This window comes from Perca flavescens, chromosome 5, assembly GCF_004354835.1.
Source record: "Perca flavescens isolate YP-PL-M2 chromosome 5, PFLA_1.0, whole genome shotgun sequence".
NCBI classification, from domain to species: Eukaryota; Metazoa; Chordata; class Actinopteri; order Perciformes; family Percidae; genus Perca; species Perca flavescens.
Genome location: NC_041335.1, coordinates 20,241,617 through 20,259,740, shown reverse-complemented (window position 1 = coordinate 20,259,740; position 18,124 = coordinate 20,241,617). Strand labels below are relative to the sequence as shown.

Below are 18,124 nucleotides of genomic sequence, written 5' to 3'. Positions count from 1 at the left end.
TGCCACACTGTAGGCTACTGCATGTAATTTGCATGTCTGAAAAAAATGTATTCAAATCAATAAAATGACTTTAGTTTTTGTTTTAATGAATGATCTACTTTCTGAAAAGGTTTTCTCCATTGCATCACATGAAGCTCAAAAGTAAGACAAACCGAGATAAACAAAGAAAAGCTAAACTTCTGGGTGCCTGCAAACATATAGCCTGTTCTGTTTAAACCGGGAATCCTGTTTGGGATTTTGCAATGAGCCTTTAATGTTTTCCCAAAAAGATACATTTTCCAACTGGAAGGCATCACTTACTTGCATTTCACTAAAATGGAAGGAGTCTCTGTCTGTCTATCTGTATGTCTGTCTGTCTGTCTGTCTGTCTGTTGAGTAAATCTGATCGACTTCGCACTTGGCGGGTGTATAAATGAGGACTCAAGGATGTGCAGTGTCAAGTGTGAGCTCTTGAGAACTTTGGGACACTTGTATTAGTACTGCGTTACGTACACACTGTGTGGTGTATTGAGAGGGGACCCCTAATTGTTACACTGCCAAACGGCATGCTGGGTATAGCTCGCTGTCCGTCATTTACTACAGTACATTCACGAACAGAATAAGAAAGAGAGACTACATTGTTGCAAACTTAAAGAAATCAACCACCTCAATGTAACTTTCAGATTAACACTTTTATTCCCAGAAATAGCCTGGTTCCATGTTAACAAAGGACACATATACTCTAGCTTTGCTAGGGGACGCAACTATGTCATGGCATAGTGTATTGCTAAGGACCCAAGGAAGCACATTGTAGAGAGAGAAGGTGTTTGGATGAGTGGTAAAGCTGCAAGTGGCAATACCAGAGGCCAAGCGGCCCGTTCCGAACAGGCCCGTTTTGAATGGGCACTAGTAAAAACAATATCCTCTAAGATCAAGGTCCAAGGTCTGAATGTCCAGGTAGCTTTTTCATTACACTCAATCATTTTCAGAGTTCAAGCAATTTCCTTAAATTCCATGAATAAAGAAAACCCCACCCTTTAGGCCTGTACATGTCTGTGAATAGAGATAAATGGTTCCTTACACTGTGCACAGTCCATTTTCTACACTTACTTTGCACATGTATTTTTTAAAAACAAACACATGACTTTGATATGCTGTTCTTTGAAGCCGCTGATGAATTCCTCTAAGGTCACCATGCCGTCTTTTGCAACGTGCAGGTGGTCAAATATGCCGTTTACTTCTTGGGACTGGAGCTCCTGACAAATAGTAGAGATGCACATCGTAGCTGTGGAAGAGAGAACTCAGACGATTTTGTTCTTCCTTAATCATGCCCCTTGTTGATGCCATAGTTTTGCTTTAAAACACTTTGTTAATGTGGCTTTAAAAACTAGGAATAGTGCTAAGTGTACAGCAAAGTCAAATTTTGCATTGCAATCCCTTTGGTGAGAATCAGACGGTTGTAGCCAGCTGTTAGGTGGGTGCAAGTAAAACAACATGCGATTCTTTCGATAAAAAAAACCATCCTTCAGCTACCTCACTTTTACTTCCTCCCTCCTCCTCTATCTTTTTCCCTTTTTGACACGTGGATTCTCCTGACAAAACCACCCTCAAAGATGGTGTTAAAAATTCTGTTACGTAAAACCATGACTGGCATCAAAGTGGAAAAATCCCTCTAGGCAAGCCAAAAACAAGGAAATAACAGTGTGGCCAGGATCTGCAGGGGACTTTTTGTTTTCCCTCTCAACAAAGTGAATATCATCATAGAAATATGTTTCTGAGTCAAACTAACACAGGCCTTTCACCTAGGAGACTACTGTACATGTCCCGTGTGAAGCCAAAATTCAACGTTGACATATTTTAATTCATGTAAATGTATTTATGTAACATCATTTAGATCCCATAGCCTACGTAACATACTTAATTTACGATTATAAGTTAAGTTATGTAACAAACGTAGGCTACTTATTTGAACCCAAACCAAATCTTTTCCTCAACCTAACCAAGTAGTTTTGTTTCAATACTCAACATTAACCACATGTTAAAAACTGTGACCGTGTGTGCCTGTCGCTGTTACAAGGGTGTATTGAAACCATAGACTGTATATGAAGATAGACGGCGTTTCTCAGCATCCTCCTTTTCTTAATAATGTAATTGAAATTGCAGTTTAGTTGTATGGGAACATCATTTTTTAGGGGTTGCTATGAGTGATGCTTGCATGCATCTTGAATGTAGCAGAGAGCAAACCAGCATGTTAAACTGCATCTTTTCTTGTTTTAGAGGAGCAATCTTGCAGTAAAAGGGAATGGAGGTAATGGAGCGTCTGGATGGGAGGGATACATCCATCTCCAAACACACACAGTCAAACACATACAGATAGATTCAAATGCGCATTATTCATCTCTTAACATAAGTCATAATCCTCCTTGAGACCCAGTAGGCCTCATATAGCCTATTTCTGTAATATTAAAGGAATAAATGCAGTTATTGTTATGCCATTGCTTCTTTATTGCATACTTTTACTCATAGTTACATTTTGCACTTCAATATGTTGTGTGTATCTGTCCAGTTGTGTGCAGATGTTTGTGTGTGAGTCAGGACAGAGGGTAAACTTTAACAGTAGCATTAACCTCTCTGATCTCTCTCTCAGCGGGGAGATGGGCACAGCCGTAGAGATGCAGCACCTTCAACCTAAAGAGAGAGAAACATGGAAATAGCAAATAAGTGTGCTAATATGTCACAGTGCTTTTTTAGGTTTTCTAGCTATAGACAAAAATGTATCACACGGTTAGATGTTTGGTGTTGGTAATTCTGGATTATAACTCCCATAATTACACCACTAGCAGCTGATAAAAAAGACAGCACACCAAACAGTTGGTCACTGTATTCATGGTATACACTAGGCTTTTACTCAAATGGATTTCATGCTCTGCTCATCATAACAAAGAGAAAGGGCCTTTTGTTGAATGTTTGGTAATTATTATATCTTATGAACGTCCTGAAGAAATATTGTAATAATAAGGCAGATACAGGGTATCCATACAGTCATATATCTGTTTGGCAATCTGTTTAAATCTAAATGAAGCTATCTTATTTGTGTGTTTACCTCTTGCAGCATCTGCAGAGCTTCAGTATATTCTCTAAGGTGATGTGGCAGAAACTGAGTTTGACAGTACGGAGGTATCTGCTGCAGTAATTTGCCAGCAGAGTAACCCTGTGTCACACGTGCACACAAAAAACATTTCTGTAAGTTACATTAACATGTTACTCATCAGTTTCATCGATGATATCTGGGAATGTGGCAACAAGGTTACTCACAGCTTAAAGTGATGGTTCGGAGTAATTTCACCCTAGGGTCCTTTGCACCATGACCTCGAGCCAAACACCCCCCCAGAAGCTTTTTTCACCTGGGTCTAACATTGGGAGAGTTAGCGTAGCTTATTAGCGCAGGGGCTAACGGACCCACGTTTGTATCTCGTAAATGACCCCACTAATAATGCCCAAAATGATACCAAACTTCTAAACTAGTACAAATAGGTTATGCACTCATAAAACGATGGATTGGAAAGTTTGTAAGTACACCAGAAGTTTATGAACACTTGCCTGCTTTCTTCTGCTCTCTGTTGCTGCAGCTGCTGCTGCTGCTACCTGCAGTTAGAGGAGTGCTTAGGGCTGTCTACAAATTACTACACCGAAAAGAGATACAACAAAAATATTTATTAATTTAATGATTAAATAAGGTAATGTCTCCAAACTTACCTTATTACTTGTCTCCTGCTAGTTATACTACAGCACTTACTTAAAAAAAAAAGTTAAATTAAAAAATATTTTTGTTGCATCTCTTTTTGGTGTTGTAATTTGTAGACGGCCCTAAGCACTCATCTCACAGCAGCAACAACAACAGCAGAGAGCAGAAGAGAGCAGGCAAGTATTATTTACATAAACTTCTGGTGTACTTACAAACTTTACAATCCATCGTTTTATTAGTACATAACCTATTTGTACTACTGTAGACGTTTGGTATCATTTCGGGCATTATTAGTGGGGTCATTTACGAGATACAAACGTGGGTCCATTAGCCCCTGCGCTAAGATATTCAGCTGATAATGCTACGCTAACTCTCCCAATGTTAGACCCAGGTGAAAAAAGCTTCTCGGGGGGTGTTTGGCTCAAGGTCATGGTGCAAAGAACCTTAGGGTGAAATTACTCCAAACCATCACTTTAAGTAGTCAAAAAACACAGTCACAACACAAAGAAATATACAGCTCAGTTTGTTGTGTGACATGTGTTGTACCCTCTGTTTCCTGTGCCAGTGGAGCTGAGATCTAGTTGCTGAAGTCTTCTACATCCCAGAGCTAGAGATTTAACTCCTGCATCTGTTACTGCCTTACAGCCACTCACGTCCAGAGATCTGACACACAAACACACACAGACATACGCACACTATTGCTGCTAACTGTCAAGATGTTAAAACCACATTAGTCAAGACAACCAACCAAAACTGGACACGCATGAGTACAACTTAACACAAAACCTGCAGTACACACTACATCTGTTGGTACAAATCCTTCTGACATTTCTGTTTCTTTTTCTTAGGGATACGTTTAGACAACACTACGTTAAAGTTAGGGTACATCTCAAAGGAATTAATGTCAGTCAATGTGGCTCAAGTCTGTACCTGATACAAGGTGTGTATTTGCGGATGCTGTGCAGTGTCAGGTCAGTGACTCCAGGGCAGGAACTGAAGGTCAAACTCTGAAGTTCGACACAGTTCTGAAGCAAAGTGTCCACTGCGGCATCAGTAATCTATTTACAGTAAAGGCAAAAGCAGAGAGCATTTAAATCTCTTTGTGACTTTGTACCGTAAAATTCTGAGATAGAATTTATTGATCATAAAAAGCTGGAATTTCTAAGTCACAAAAATGTCAAACTTACCACATGTAGTCCAGTGAGATTTAGTGAAATGAGGCATTTGAGCTGTGATGTCATCACTGTGAGACTGTGTGTGTTGACTTTTGGCACCTGTCCGATGTTAAGATGCTGAAGGCCAGGACACATCTGAAACACAGAGACTACAAGCTGTACATACTTCTGAAAAACATATTGTGTTGTTATGTTGTGGAATATTCAAATCAACATTTCTTGAGTAAAAATATAAAGACAAAAGCACAAAGGCTATAGGAGTCTTTTTCCCATGCTAAAGCATGTTTGAGACATATTTTAGACATGCTATTTGATGCTATTTTCAGCAGATTAAAATAAGATGAATTGTGTTTCCCTTTCGAAATAAAGTGTTTACTTTTCAAAATAAAGTACCTCATATACTGTCTGTAGACAGGATGGAGTAAGGAACTGACAGCCAAAGACCTCCAATCTGCACAGACTGATATGAAAACACACACACCAACAGAAACAAACAGACATGTGTACACATCCTGATTATATCTAAATGGATTATTCACAAAAAATGCAGGTGAAAATGTAAATGTAATTCTCAAGTCCACTTCAAGAGATGAACTAAGACACATTCTTGACAGATGAAAAATATAGCCACACAACCAAAATCATCTTCTGCTCTACACTGACAGTAATATATAAATAAAGACATTCTTATACTGACGTTTCTTTGTGCCTCATGACGAGTTTCATCAGTGGGTCATCAGTGACATGACAGCCGTTCAGGACAACAGATTTTAGCCGCAACCTACAGGGACGATATATGAAGGATTAATACTTTCCTTAAACACCCACAAATAAGCAATTAAACCTTCAGTTTATTTGAAAACCTATAAATTAACAAATATGGAGATACGTTGTTTTTACTGGACAACAACAACATGACCTCACCATATATACTGAGTCAACCAGCATGCCCCTTTTGTGTGTGTGTGTGTGTGTGTGTGTGTGTGTGTGTGTGTGTGTTTGTGTGTGTGTGTGTGCGTGTGTGTGTGTGTGTGTGTGTGTGTGTGTGTGTGTGTGTGTGTGTGTGTGTGTGTGTGAAGACCAAACAAGGGGCATCAGATGGACTCTGTTCTCTCAGCTGGAAGCTCTGGACTTCGCTGAGGACGTGGTTTTGGTCTTGCACACACATCAGCATATGCAAGAGAAATCCAGTCGTCTTAACAACTTCGCACAACAAATAGGTCTTAAGATCAACCAGAAGAAGACAGAGCTGATGATGCTAAACATCCCAAACCCCCCACAAATACAAATAGAAGACACAAACCTACCCATGACCAACCATTTCACTTACCTGGGCAGCATTGTCAGCCATGATTGAGGAGCAGGCAACGACATCACAAGCCGACTCAGCAAGGCCCAGAACACCTTACAGAGACTAAACAATGTCTGGAAGTCTGCCCAGCACAGCACCAACACCAAACTGAGACTGTACCAGAGCTGTGTCCTGTCTACCCTGCTATACGGCTCAGAGTGCTGGAGAACACCTGAAAGCGACAAACTGTCGACCTTCCACACCAAAAGCCTACATAAAATAAAGAGAATATTCTGGCCCAACATCATCTCCAATCAACTTCTACTCAGCCAGTGTAAACATGACAACATGGCTACCATCATTATGAGAAGGCGATGGAAATGGATTGGACATGTTATACGTAGAGAGCAAGAAAACATCACACGCTGCCCTTCACTGGACACCAGATGGCAAACGTAAAAGAGGCCGACCCAAGAATACCTGGCGCAGGACGATGGAAGGAAAGCTAAAGGCCCTACATCACACCTGGAGCTCTATAAAGACACTGGCCCAAAACAGACAAAAGTGGAAATCCGTTGTTGCTGCCCTACATGCCAACAGGCATAATGAGCAGTAAAAGTAAAGTTGTGTGTGTGTGTGTGTGTGTGTGTGTGTGTGTGTGTGTGTGTGTGTGTGTGTGTGTGTGTGTGTGTGTGTGTGTGTGTGTATGTTTTTATAAAAACTGACCCAGGGCAGCAGTCACTCAGAGCTTTCACTCCTGTGTCTGTTGCTCCACTCCAGCTCACGTCCACACTGGTCACATGATGACACAGCTGACCAATCAGAGGCAATGTCTGGTCCCCATGGAGACAAGGACCAGTGCAACTTGTGACCTTGAGTTCCTGTAATTAACAAATGACAGGAAATATATAATGTGGACTTTTCACATAGTTAATATAGAAGCAGAGTACACTCCTACAGTTAAATTACAGCAGAGCAAAACATTGGTAAAGCAAATATATTTTACAGAATTGAAACACTATACTGTGTATTGGGTAATTTAAATCAACTCAGTATTTAAAATATATTTCAAACAGGTTGCATACGAGAGACATTTCAAAATGTGACAAGTGAAATTTTTTGTCACTACAATTCAGTGACAGTATAATATGGTTTAATCAATCCAATCAGAAGTCTTCTCTATTTCTAAAAAAGGGAGTTTTTACAGTATGTTATTAGTAATATTATTATTTCTATCACAATTAAAAGGATATAGCTATGGTGACTTACTGTTAATGTACACTTTATGTACTGTACTTAATATGTTTTGTTGACAATGACAGCAGACAGACAGATTCAGGATGTGGGGATCAATAAATTCACAGTGTCAATGGAAAAATGTAAAATAAATCTCATTGGCAAAACATTCCTTTTTTTGCCTTTCAAGTGGAGGATTTTTAACATAACACACAGGTAGCAGCACAGTGGCTTATTGATTAGGAGGATCAAATCCTACAGTTTGAGAGCCACGCTGTAAAGTCATGTGATGGCAGACATCCAAAAGCTTTCACCAAACGTTCACCCATTACAGTGTTTGTGACTGTAAATAACCCCACAGTTATGTTTTACCTTCAGAGAGTTTCTACACAGAGTGAAAAACATCTCCAGCCCACAAAAGGTGAGAGACAGGCCACTGCAGCTGTACAGACACAGACTGCGAGGATGACGTCTGCCCACACAGAGTAGCCACCAGTCTGTTAGGTTGGAGTTTTCAATTCTCAGATTTCTCCCTTCAAAGAGAGAACAATGTAATGTTCAGTATATGGTAGTATGTACCTGTTTTAGTGATTCAAAACTTTGGCTCTGACCTACAGTGTGTGTACAGGTATGAGAACATGTGATGGTGCAGGTCTTATCTTACTGTATGTTTGTCCAGGGAGTGGTACAGTAGAGCACTGCACTGGAAATACTTACATCATGGGAACACACCATGTGTTGTGACACACTTTAGAAATCCTACTTGGAAAAGTTCAGGACATCCCACTTACCTATGTCATTAACTCCAATGTTTAATCTGAACCTTAAAAGGCCATTCATTAGCCAAATATTGTTTTAAGTGTCTACATTGCAGCGGGCTGACTCACAGAGTGAGTGATCAGTGGCCAGTGTGTGCAGGCGGTTGCAGACCTGCAGCACTCTGCACAGATCACTGTGAGGCAGCAGAGACAGGATGGACAGCCACACCTCATCAGGCAGAGACAACCAGCGGTCACAGACAGGGACACCTGCTGGCTGACAGGCACAATGACACGTTAAGTTGATAACTCAAACAAAACAGATATTTGACAGAAAGTCAAAGCATTCTCTTAATTACAAATCGTGAGCTTAGAATTATAAGGTTCTATTTCCGTTTAGGGTAGTTCTGAGATATTGAGCATCAAAGTTTTTACATCCCAGCTATTTTGTGAGATGGAACCTTTTTATTTTATTAATAACTAACTAACAAAATATTGTTTTACAAAAATAACACCACACAAGCATTAATAAACACCAAATGGATCAGATTATGCCAAAAACTCAATTTCGACCAAAAGTGGAGATAGAACCGTATAATTCTAAGATCACGAAATCCTTCTGAAATACTGTAGTGCCATAGGCTTTTAAGCAATGTGATCATATTACATGTAGAACATATATCATCATAATAAACAATGTGCAGAAATAAAGATTTCTTACGCTGTATTTGCCAGTTTGTTTACATGGACATGCATCTGTAAAGACAAACAAATAATTATATATTGATGTTTTATCAGGCTATAAAAGTTATAATTCTTTGGACTTTTGTTTTTTTTCGCTTGGATTGGAAAGAAATGAATCATTATTGAATGTTACTAAACATTTACTTTTGGAAGTCTTTATGGAAGACCTAATCAGTTTAGTTCAATAGCCCTTCCTCCATCCATCTTTTTTTCCCATCACTAACTTTTGTTAATTAACGGCTACAATTTGAAATATAATCTTACCCTAACCTTAACCTTTTTTTAACGTTAACTAAAAACTGAAATTACATTGTGAGGAATTGATGTGTGTCCTAATACAGGAGATGAGTTAGCATAATGAGAATGTGAGAACAAGTTTTGTCTCCACAACATGATAAGTACAAGTACACACACAGAACTCTTTCTTTAACTCTAAAATCCCCTTTATCTTATGACTTGCTGCTGCATCCGATAACTTGTGGAATTAATGTTATAATTCCACATATCTGTGTTGTGTGACACCACAAGTGTAAACCATGAAAACTTAGCCCTTCATATGACTTGTTGGTGACTTTGGCTTTTCAAATTAATTATTTTTTACTCACCCGAGGCTGGTAATGTTGGTCTGGGGTCATCATGAAGATGTGTGTGTGTCTCTGTAGATGGCAGACATTTGTGTGTATGACTACAGGCTGAAGTAGGTTTCAATTTGTCCTCTGGTGTGTGTCTTTTTGTATGTTTGTTTACTCCTGATGACGGAGGTCTGCAGGAGACAGAGGGATGTTCAGCTTGAAACAATAGTAAAAGACGATACACTCAGAAAACATTTCACCAGGCGCGTAGAGCTAATGTGACAGAGCCATGAATTCCTTTTGGAAACATTTTGATATTTTGAGAGTAGATAATATTTTTTTCTATCAAGAAGTGCATTCACTCCGTGTTTTAATGTGCAGCTTAGTTTTGTTGCATGTTATCAAATTGTGGATCCATTATTTGCAATAAGACTCAAAAATGAAATTGCTGAATGGGTGAAGAGGATGAGGAGTTATTTAATAAGCTGAATTGAGGTACATTTGAATGGTTTATTTTAGTGTGAAGGTACAGTAACAAATTCAAATTGATATTCATACATATATTTGGCTCCTTATCTGTTACCTTTGCAATATTTCTTTATTGGTTGGACAAGACAGGGAGACACTTGACTTTTTACAGAGTCTCAGTGAGGCTCCTTGACTCCCAGCTTTTGTCTTTCGACCTTTGACACTTCTCTGACAATGCTTGACGTTTGGATTACATTCAATTCTCTCTGAAAACAAACCTGAATCGAGAAAAGACAGAGGCAAATTACACAAGGACACACACACACACACAGACAAGCACATGCAGTATATTCATGCACACTCAAGACCACTTAAAAAAGACCTCTTAAAATGAAGAAATATTTTCTTGTGGCCTCGTCATATACTGTATACGTCAATGATTTGTGAATAGTTCCACCAAAGAGTCATTACATGATTTTAGAGGAATGACGAAGTAAAAGAAACAATGAAAGAAAAGTCTAAAGTGTTGACTTCTTTCCTGTGCTGTAAATCAGGTTTATTTTGTAAGGAAATCTGACCCGCAGGTTGGGAGTTTCAAGGTATACTGTGGTTTGAAAAAGTCACGATTTCAAAACAACTAAACTTTTCTGTCATACAGTTCCCAAGGTATGAGCTGTTTTATATGAGTCTTCAAGGACTTTTTTACACAGACATTTAAAAAAATAATAAATTGTAAAGCTGTAATTGCAACCGCAATACCGTGACAATGTGATATTTTTCCTGAAGGTTATCATACCGTCAGAATCTTATAACGGACCATGCCTAATTGTAATACATGTCTGCCTTGATTATGATATTAAATACCTGGGTTAGTGGTGAGTGCAGCATTCTCCTCCACAATGGTACCATTATTGCCAGGTGCAGTCCCCAGTTGCTCCATATGCGTGTTAATAACCTCATCAATTGAGGTTATGACTCCTGCAGTTGCTTTTATTAATGCACCACATGTGTTGCTATCAAGACCCAAATGTGTGTTGGTGGTAATTTTGTTTCTCTGACAAACAGGTCTACTGGCTGCAGGTGTTTCCTTCACAGTCAAACTGTCACAATGTTTGTGCTGTCCATGTTCAGTAAGTGTTGACCTACTTCTATTGTATTGAGATCTGTCCTGGTTTTTATTAATGACACCTGAACTCCTCTCGTTTGTGATTTCTGCAGCTGTAACAATTTTGCTTCCTGCCTTATTTAGACGTTTTTCAATCTCAGGATTTTGTGGTGCAATTTCTTCAGACGTCTTTCTGTCTTTTGCAGGGGAATCTATTAAGCATCCCGGTTCGGTATATTGGCTTTGTCTTACTCTAAGGTGATGCAATTGATCCACACAAAGCTGGTATCGCTTATATACAGTCAAAGTTGGTCGTGTTTTCAAATGACAGCTGATGTTTGAAGTCTTTTCCATTCGTTCCTGTGTCTTCTCTGGCTCACTGTCGCTCATGTTATTCTTTGCATACAATGCAAAAGCTAAGCTAGATTCTGGTTCTTCATTTATCTTTCCCTTCCTTTCGCCCATCCTAGCATCCTCTAGTTCCTCTTTCGCAACTTTTATCTTTGTTCCCACCTTCCCCTCAACGTTTACTTTTCTGAGCTCCATCTGATGCCCTGATATGTCTCTTTCTGGCTGAGCTCCAGCTGTTTTATAACTCAGTATCAAGTTACTCCCGGTGCCAAACACCATGCTCTCCACATTGCTCCAGCACAATGTGGATTTAACCGAGCATGTTGCACCATCTGATGCAAGTGTTTGATTTATGTTTCTGTCTGATAAGCTGGTGTGTGGTCTTTGATTGGATATGAACAGACCGCTTGTTCTGCAGTTGTTGTCTTGGCTGGAAGTCTGTTCATCAGTGACATCCTGTAGCTCCATACTTTTCCCATTTTCAGGAGTTTCTCTGTACTCCTTATCTCTCCACCCCGCGGTAAAGGAGGGGATGCAGGGATCATCTGGAAAAGCTCTAAATACCTCATTGACACCTGCGGTACTGGAGACAGGATGATAGTATTTAGCGGCAGATGAATGCTTATATGCAGGTGATTTTTTCTGTGTATTCCTCCGCTCTTCATCGGCCAATGTCAAGCTGTCAGCTCTGCAGAACTCGTGGTGAACCTCTGACCCACTACTGAGGAAACGTTGAGCCCAGTCCAACACATGCCTCAGCTTCTGCTGCTCACTAAAGAGAGAGTCACTGAGAAGATGAAGGTTCAGCTCCTGGTTGATGATCCATCTACAATTCCCAGAGTCCTCCAGGAGTTCAGACACAGTACGTCCAGCTCTTGTGATAGGATGCGTCTCCATAGTTACTTTGCTGCTTGAAAAGTCATCCGTGGCTAATGTTTTATCAGATTTCTTCATTGACATACAGTCAGCAGGGTTATTTTCTTTCTCCATATAATGCCACGTAGTCTTCATGCATTCTTCTTCTGTCATTCATTTGCTGGTTTGTCAAATGTGTTGTTTTCCTTCCAGGAAATGGATGAGGAGACTGTACACACTAATGTCTTACACTGACGACACTGTCCTGTTAAAACAGAAGAAGAAAAACAACCATTTATGTATTATATTTGATGCTCTACCCAAAACTAACCATCATGCAACACACCTATTGTTGTCTCTATGACTGAGAGGTGAATTTGTCTGTCGAAGCAATAAAACAAAAAACAGCTACACAACAGCATAATCCAGTTTAGAACAAGTCACTCTTACCTCAAACGTGTCCTCTCTATTTATTTCAGTACAATTCCTCTTTTAGAGTAGGTGTAGTAGAACTTACTTGACATCTTTGGATGAAGAAGTTTTAAACTTGACACATTTTCTCATCAAATAGAGAATAGACTCTGATGTCTCGATGTCTAGAGTCTAGTGTTGATGGTAAATGTTTGAACACTCCTTCAAAAAGAAATCACAAACATCACCATAGAGATACCAACACAAATTGCAATCTCACTTTCACACCACATGAGGGAGCCAAAACTTTAAGAAAGTTTGGAGAAATTGTCTTTCTTCTCAGGTTCATACTTCAATGTGTGCTGACAGGATGATAGAAGAAATAGAAGAATTATATATTTAGGGATCAAGATGCTTTTGGATGCTTGAGAGATAAAACCCAAACCTTTAATTTATTAACCACAACAAACCAAAAAATTATCCACGCAAAAGGCACAATATTTCAATATATATTCATTAGGGAGCTTTATTGTGGCAGTATTAACATATAAAACAATCCATGTTTTCTTTTATAACATACAAACATTCAAAATTTTCACTTCACAAAGTTCATAAGGCTTGGTTGTCCCAGAAGAGAGGGGGTCATTACTTAGAGATTTAAGAAAAAAAAATTCAGATTCTTCTTAAATTAAATCTCCCAGAGTTTCTTATTAAAAGAGACTGAATGACAAAAAAGTCAACAAAAACAATTTGACAAACCAATAAAACAACAAATCAGTTTGACTAACAATCAAAAACAACAAAGTGACCGTGCAAGAGGATCTGCTACTGTACATGCCCACACAACACTGAAATACTATGAACAACAGATTATTTTTCTCTTATCCCATGTGATGTCCAATAGTTTTGCATATAGTAGACCTGAGTTCAAATATTTAAAATCTTAAATAAATAAATTAAAAGCAGTATTTGTGTATTAGGTTTAAACAGCTTTGAATTTTGGGTGTTACTTTGACTGACAATTAAAGGCAGGTAATTCAATTTAAGGTTTGTAAATACTTGACTCATGTCAAGAACTTAGTTATAATACCTCAGATATGACATCAACTGGTGTGTGATCTTGATGATGTTTAATCACAGTTTTATGTAACAACAAAAACAAAAGTTGTACTCTCGGTCCATCTATATGCTGTAAAACACAGGAACTCAGATTCAGTAGCTCAAAACAAGAGCTAAATCTCAAAGGGGTTAAATTCCCCTTTAAAGCCATAAGCTAAACTGATGAATGAGCTACAAACTAATAAAATGCTACAGTGTCATACGGGGCCAAATATCTGTTTTTTATTACAGAACCGAAAGGCCTTTTGTTGTTTGCAATGAGTTGAGGTGTCTCCATTCATTTGGTACAGTTTCTTTTTTTTAAACATCTTAAAAACAATTAATGTTTCTGAATTTAATCGATTCAGTTAATAGCATTCTCAGTTAGCAATGAGGTTATGGTGTTAGCATTTAGCGTCTGGCTTTAATGATTTAAACACGCACAGCAAAAGCACAGTGAAGCTAAATAGTCAAAAATGTTAAAGCTGTTCTTTAAGAGATTGTAAAATAATTGTTTCCAAGCAGCCATCAAGAAATCTTTTTTTTTTTTTAGATCAGCTGAAAGGAAGCTAACCGAATTAGCAACAACATGTATTCAGTCTTGGAAAAGTCAATAATTAAAATGAAGGCCAAAGCACATAGTTTGGCTTTTAGATGTGGTCACAAAACAGATGACCAATGTCTAATTTTGATTTAGAGAAAAGACTCTATTTATTACTCTATCTATTTCCTCTTCTTCCTCTTGGTAAAAACACAGATAACATGCATTCATCTAAAATGGTCAAGACAGCCAAGGCTTAATTTTAGATTATGTTATATGGACAAGACACGCATTTGAAAGAAAGAAAGATTATTTTTTTTGCCACAACTATAGACACAGTATTTACAGATGAGGGCATGCAATTTGCATTGAGAGGTCAGAGTGAGAGATACCCCGGGTTAGTTAGAGGGGGATGGAGCACAGAAATAAAGGACCAAAGCCGGGGACAAACTATGTTGGTGCAGCTGTGTACATGAAGCCTATACAGAGAAACTTCTATTTTAAATATACAGTGAATCGCTTGAGCATTTTGGTGCATGTGCATACCAGAGGAGCAACAGTTAAACATGAACAAGACAGGATGATCATGATGATATCCCCCTCTGTAAGTCATAATGAGATGATGGTGATCATTTAGCAGTGCATACAGATCAGCTTCATCCACTACAGTGAAGCTCAAAGTCTGTGATGTTAAATGCAAACGTCATCATCATAGTGGTTTGGCCCTTCGCTTGGTTTCAGCATTGAAACTCAGTGCATGTGCTGTAGTAGGAAAATAAATGCTTTGTCCCAAATAAACATGTTTTTGTTGTTACTGCATATTTTCTATATGCATAAAGCTTGTTGATGCATAAAGTTTACAGAGATATATGACAACACAGCTGATAATGTGAGTGTTTGTGTTTCGAAGTGTTTGATCGATTATAATGAGAGGGCTTTCATGGTGCACTGCAGAGGCCTCTGTAGCAGCGGAAGAGTATGCAGAGTGATTTCTGAAAATGAACTTTAAAGCATTAAGTTAAGTTTTTAATAGGAGCCTAAATAATGTGTGAGAGCTTTGATAGAGAGATTGGCTGATTTAAACTCCATGTTGCTACTCCTACTTTGATAGCAGCATACCAACTGACTGTCCGCTCTGCCATAAAGCAGTATGGAGGTTCAGCTATGATGGCCAAACTGCAGCTCTCAACAGTAAAGACGTTTTGGGTAATATTTTTGGATGCATATGTAATTGAGTGAAATTATGCTACAACAACACAGACAGACATATTTATGTCTAGTTACAGACTTGGTATAAATACATACAGTGTTTGGATAATTACAATAGCATAATGAAAAGACATGTACTGTACTGTATTCATTTTATTGATAAACTATATGGTGTATGCTGTGATTAGATGCAGGTGTTTTAGACATATACTGTATTTGTTTTTTTTTAACTGCTAATGCCCTTTCCTGAGAAGTTGATCCAAATCGACCTACATTTTTAACAGAACTTCTTTTTAAAAAAAATGTATTTGATCATCGCTGTAGCTCTCTGTTCTCATCTCCATGCACGATACTGTAACTGACAGGCACTGTGTGTATGATGAACAATCACGCGGTGATGGCTGTACGTTCCCAAAAGTGACTTCTCATCAGAGCTACAGGAGACTGATTTAGTTTTTAGTCAAATGATAATTCCAAGTACACAAGATCATACTGTATACTGAATTACAAAGACCAACACAATTTGCAACAAATAAACACCCAGCATTAAGTCACAACCTACAGTTAATTCATTGTTCTATTTTTCTGTATCAAAGGTTTTTGCATTGCCTCCAATAGCCTTGTTATTTTTCATCTTTGACTCCACAGCTCAAGACATTTTGGGGAACCGCAGCCATATGAGCAGAGAATGTCCATAAACACAGCTTTATATCTACTTAGACCAACAATCAAATTTCTCAAACCTCCCTTTTAAACATCTTCCCCATCTATATAATTACTGATAACTCTGTCTTGTTGGACACTGATATTAAAATGAGAATATACTGTCATATATGAACAGTTGTAGTCATCTAAATGATAAACACAGGATGCTCAACAGGATGTTACCACAGATATTCTTAGAAATGGCTACATATCATTTCTAGTTTGAATTAGTTACTAAAATGCTGAAGATAAATACCTGCAACTGTACTCCTACTGTACCATGTTCGTTCGGTCTGATCAACATCTAACCAGAGAAAGAGCTGTATGAGAGATTAAGACCATTAAACGCATCACTTGTCCCAACATGTGTCACGTAGCAGCAGTGTAGTTGGAGTACACACACCTGTTCCTTTGGGCATTTTGAGTGTACCATCCTATCACTTCATATCACTCTGAAACATATGCAGAGCTCTCCCAAAAGTAGCACACCATCGATTAACAAATTACCCAAAATAACGGTTTTACCCACCATTACCACAGTAACTTTTAAACAAAGGCCTACAAGTAACCTCTTCTTCCTTAAGCATTTCGTTATATGTTTTATGTTAAAACTCTTTTAAAACACACTGAACTATGCACTAGAAGCCTTAATTAATGAGCTAACATTTAGTTCAGAAGACATTTAGAAGTTCAACAAAACACAAGTTTTATCATCACAAACAGACCAACGTTTCTCTCCTCTGCTGCCCTTCTGTTTCCAAAATGACATCACGTAATCTGAAACAGTTGTAATCTGTGGTCTGTGTAAAATATTTGTGCTATAGCCTCTGTAGGAAAAACCCAGGGTGCTACGAGTCAACAAATGCTGACGGTAGTCTAAAAAATATCTTAAATTTCTCAACACCCATTACCCCGATAAACTTCAATAAATTTGTTTTTTTTTGTAATCTTTTGTAAACTCTTAATTTCAAAATAAACTCAAAGTAGATCCTCTGACTGAAAAATTCCTGAAAGATCTGGATCACATAAAAATGTACAAAACGTTAAAAACAACTTATTTAAGATTGGTATTTACTATCAATATTTCTCTCTTGTTTTTAAATATATATAATGTACCTCTGACTGTGGCTATTGTTGCGTTCAGTGACAAATCAATAATTTCTCCTTCTGTCTCCACCAACTCCGTCATGACTGACAGGCTCTGTGACCAATCAGGTGCTCCACTCTGAGGGCGAGAACCAATCAGAATGGTTTGCGATGTTTACCAAAGAGTCATTGCATCAGCTAGTCAGCATCAGGAGTGAACAGACCTTTAAAACTTCTATTAAAATAAAACCAACCACTTTTTTCTTTTCTGAATCTTTTAGTGACTTTTTCTCTGTCCATAACGTCCCTCGTTTTTTATTTTCATGATGTTTCCCCCCCACAGGTTCTTCCTCGAACACTTAACAATATTTCTTGTCTTCAGTTCATCACTGCATGCCAAAAGTGTCAATCTTAACAAGTGATTGGATCCTATTATTAAAATCTTATTTCTCTTTTATCTGTCTTTTTTTCTTCAAGACACTAAATTATGCTGCCAAAGAGGTGAGACTAATCTACTTGTTTCAGTTTAATTCAATCAAAAATAATGTTGTACAAAGAGATCTGACAGTATTTCCATATCAGGCATCTTTAACAATGCCTCCTGCAGCTATTGTGTGAGCCCTCCATTGATCCATTGCACCTGCTCTCCAAGTGAACTAATTTCATCCCATTGGCAGACTGGTTTCTTTTGTCTCACGAGTTGTTGAGACTGAATATAAGATTAAATGATACGTTAAGACAGACATTTGGGCATATTCCCCCCTGCAGTGACTCCTCACTCTCTCCTTCCCCTCC

At 38.3% G+C, this 18,124-nt stretch overlaps 1 protein-coding gene across 1 annotated transcript; it reads right to left on the bottom strand.

The window, feature by feature from the left end:
* Positions 1–2,476: 2,476 nt before the first annotated feature.
* On the bottom strand, positions 2,477–12,321 carry LOC114556233 (F-box/LRR-repeat protein 7). Its single transcript, XM_028579142.1, has 10 exons — positions 11,989–12,321; positions 8,294–8,461; positions 6,917–7,071; positions 5,597–5,680; positions 5,293–5,359; positions 4,912–5,034; positions 4,655–4,782; positions 4,271–4,387; positions 3,083–3,190; positions 2,477–2,667 (listed from the first exon to the last, which is right to left on the bottom strand). The coding sequence occupies exons 1-10, from the start codon at positions 12,319–12,321 to the stop codon at positions 2,571–2,573; spliced, it is 1,380 nt and encodes a 459-aa protein (XP_028434943.1). The 3' UTR covers positions 2,477–2,570.
* Between the last annotated feature and the right edge of the window lie 5,803 nt (positions 12,322–18,124).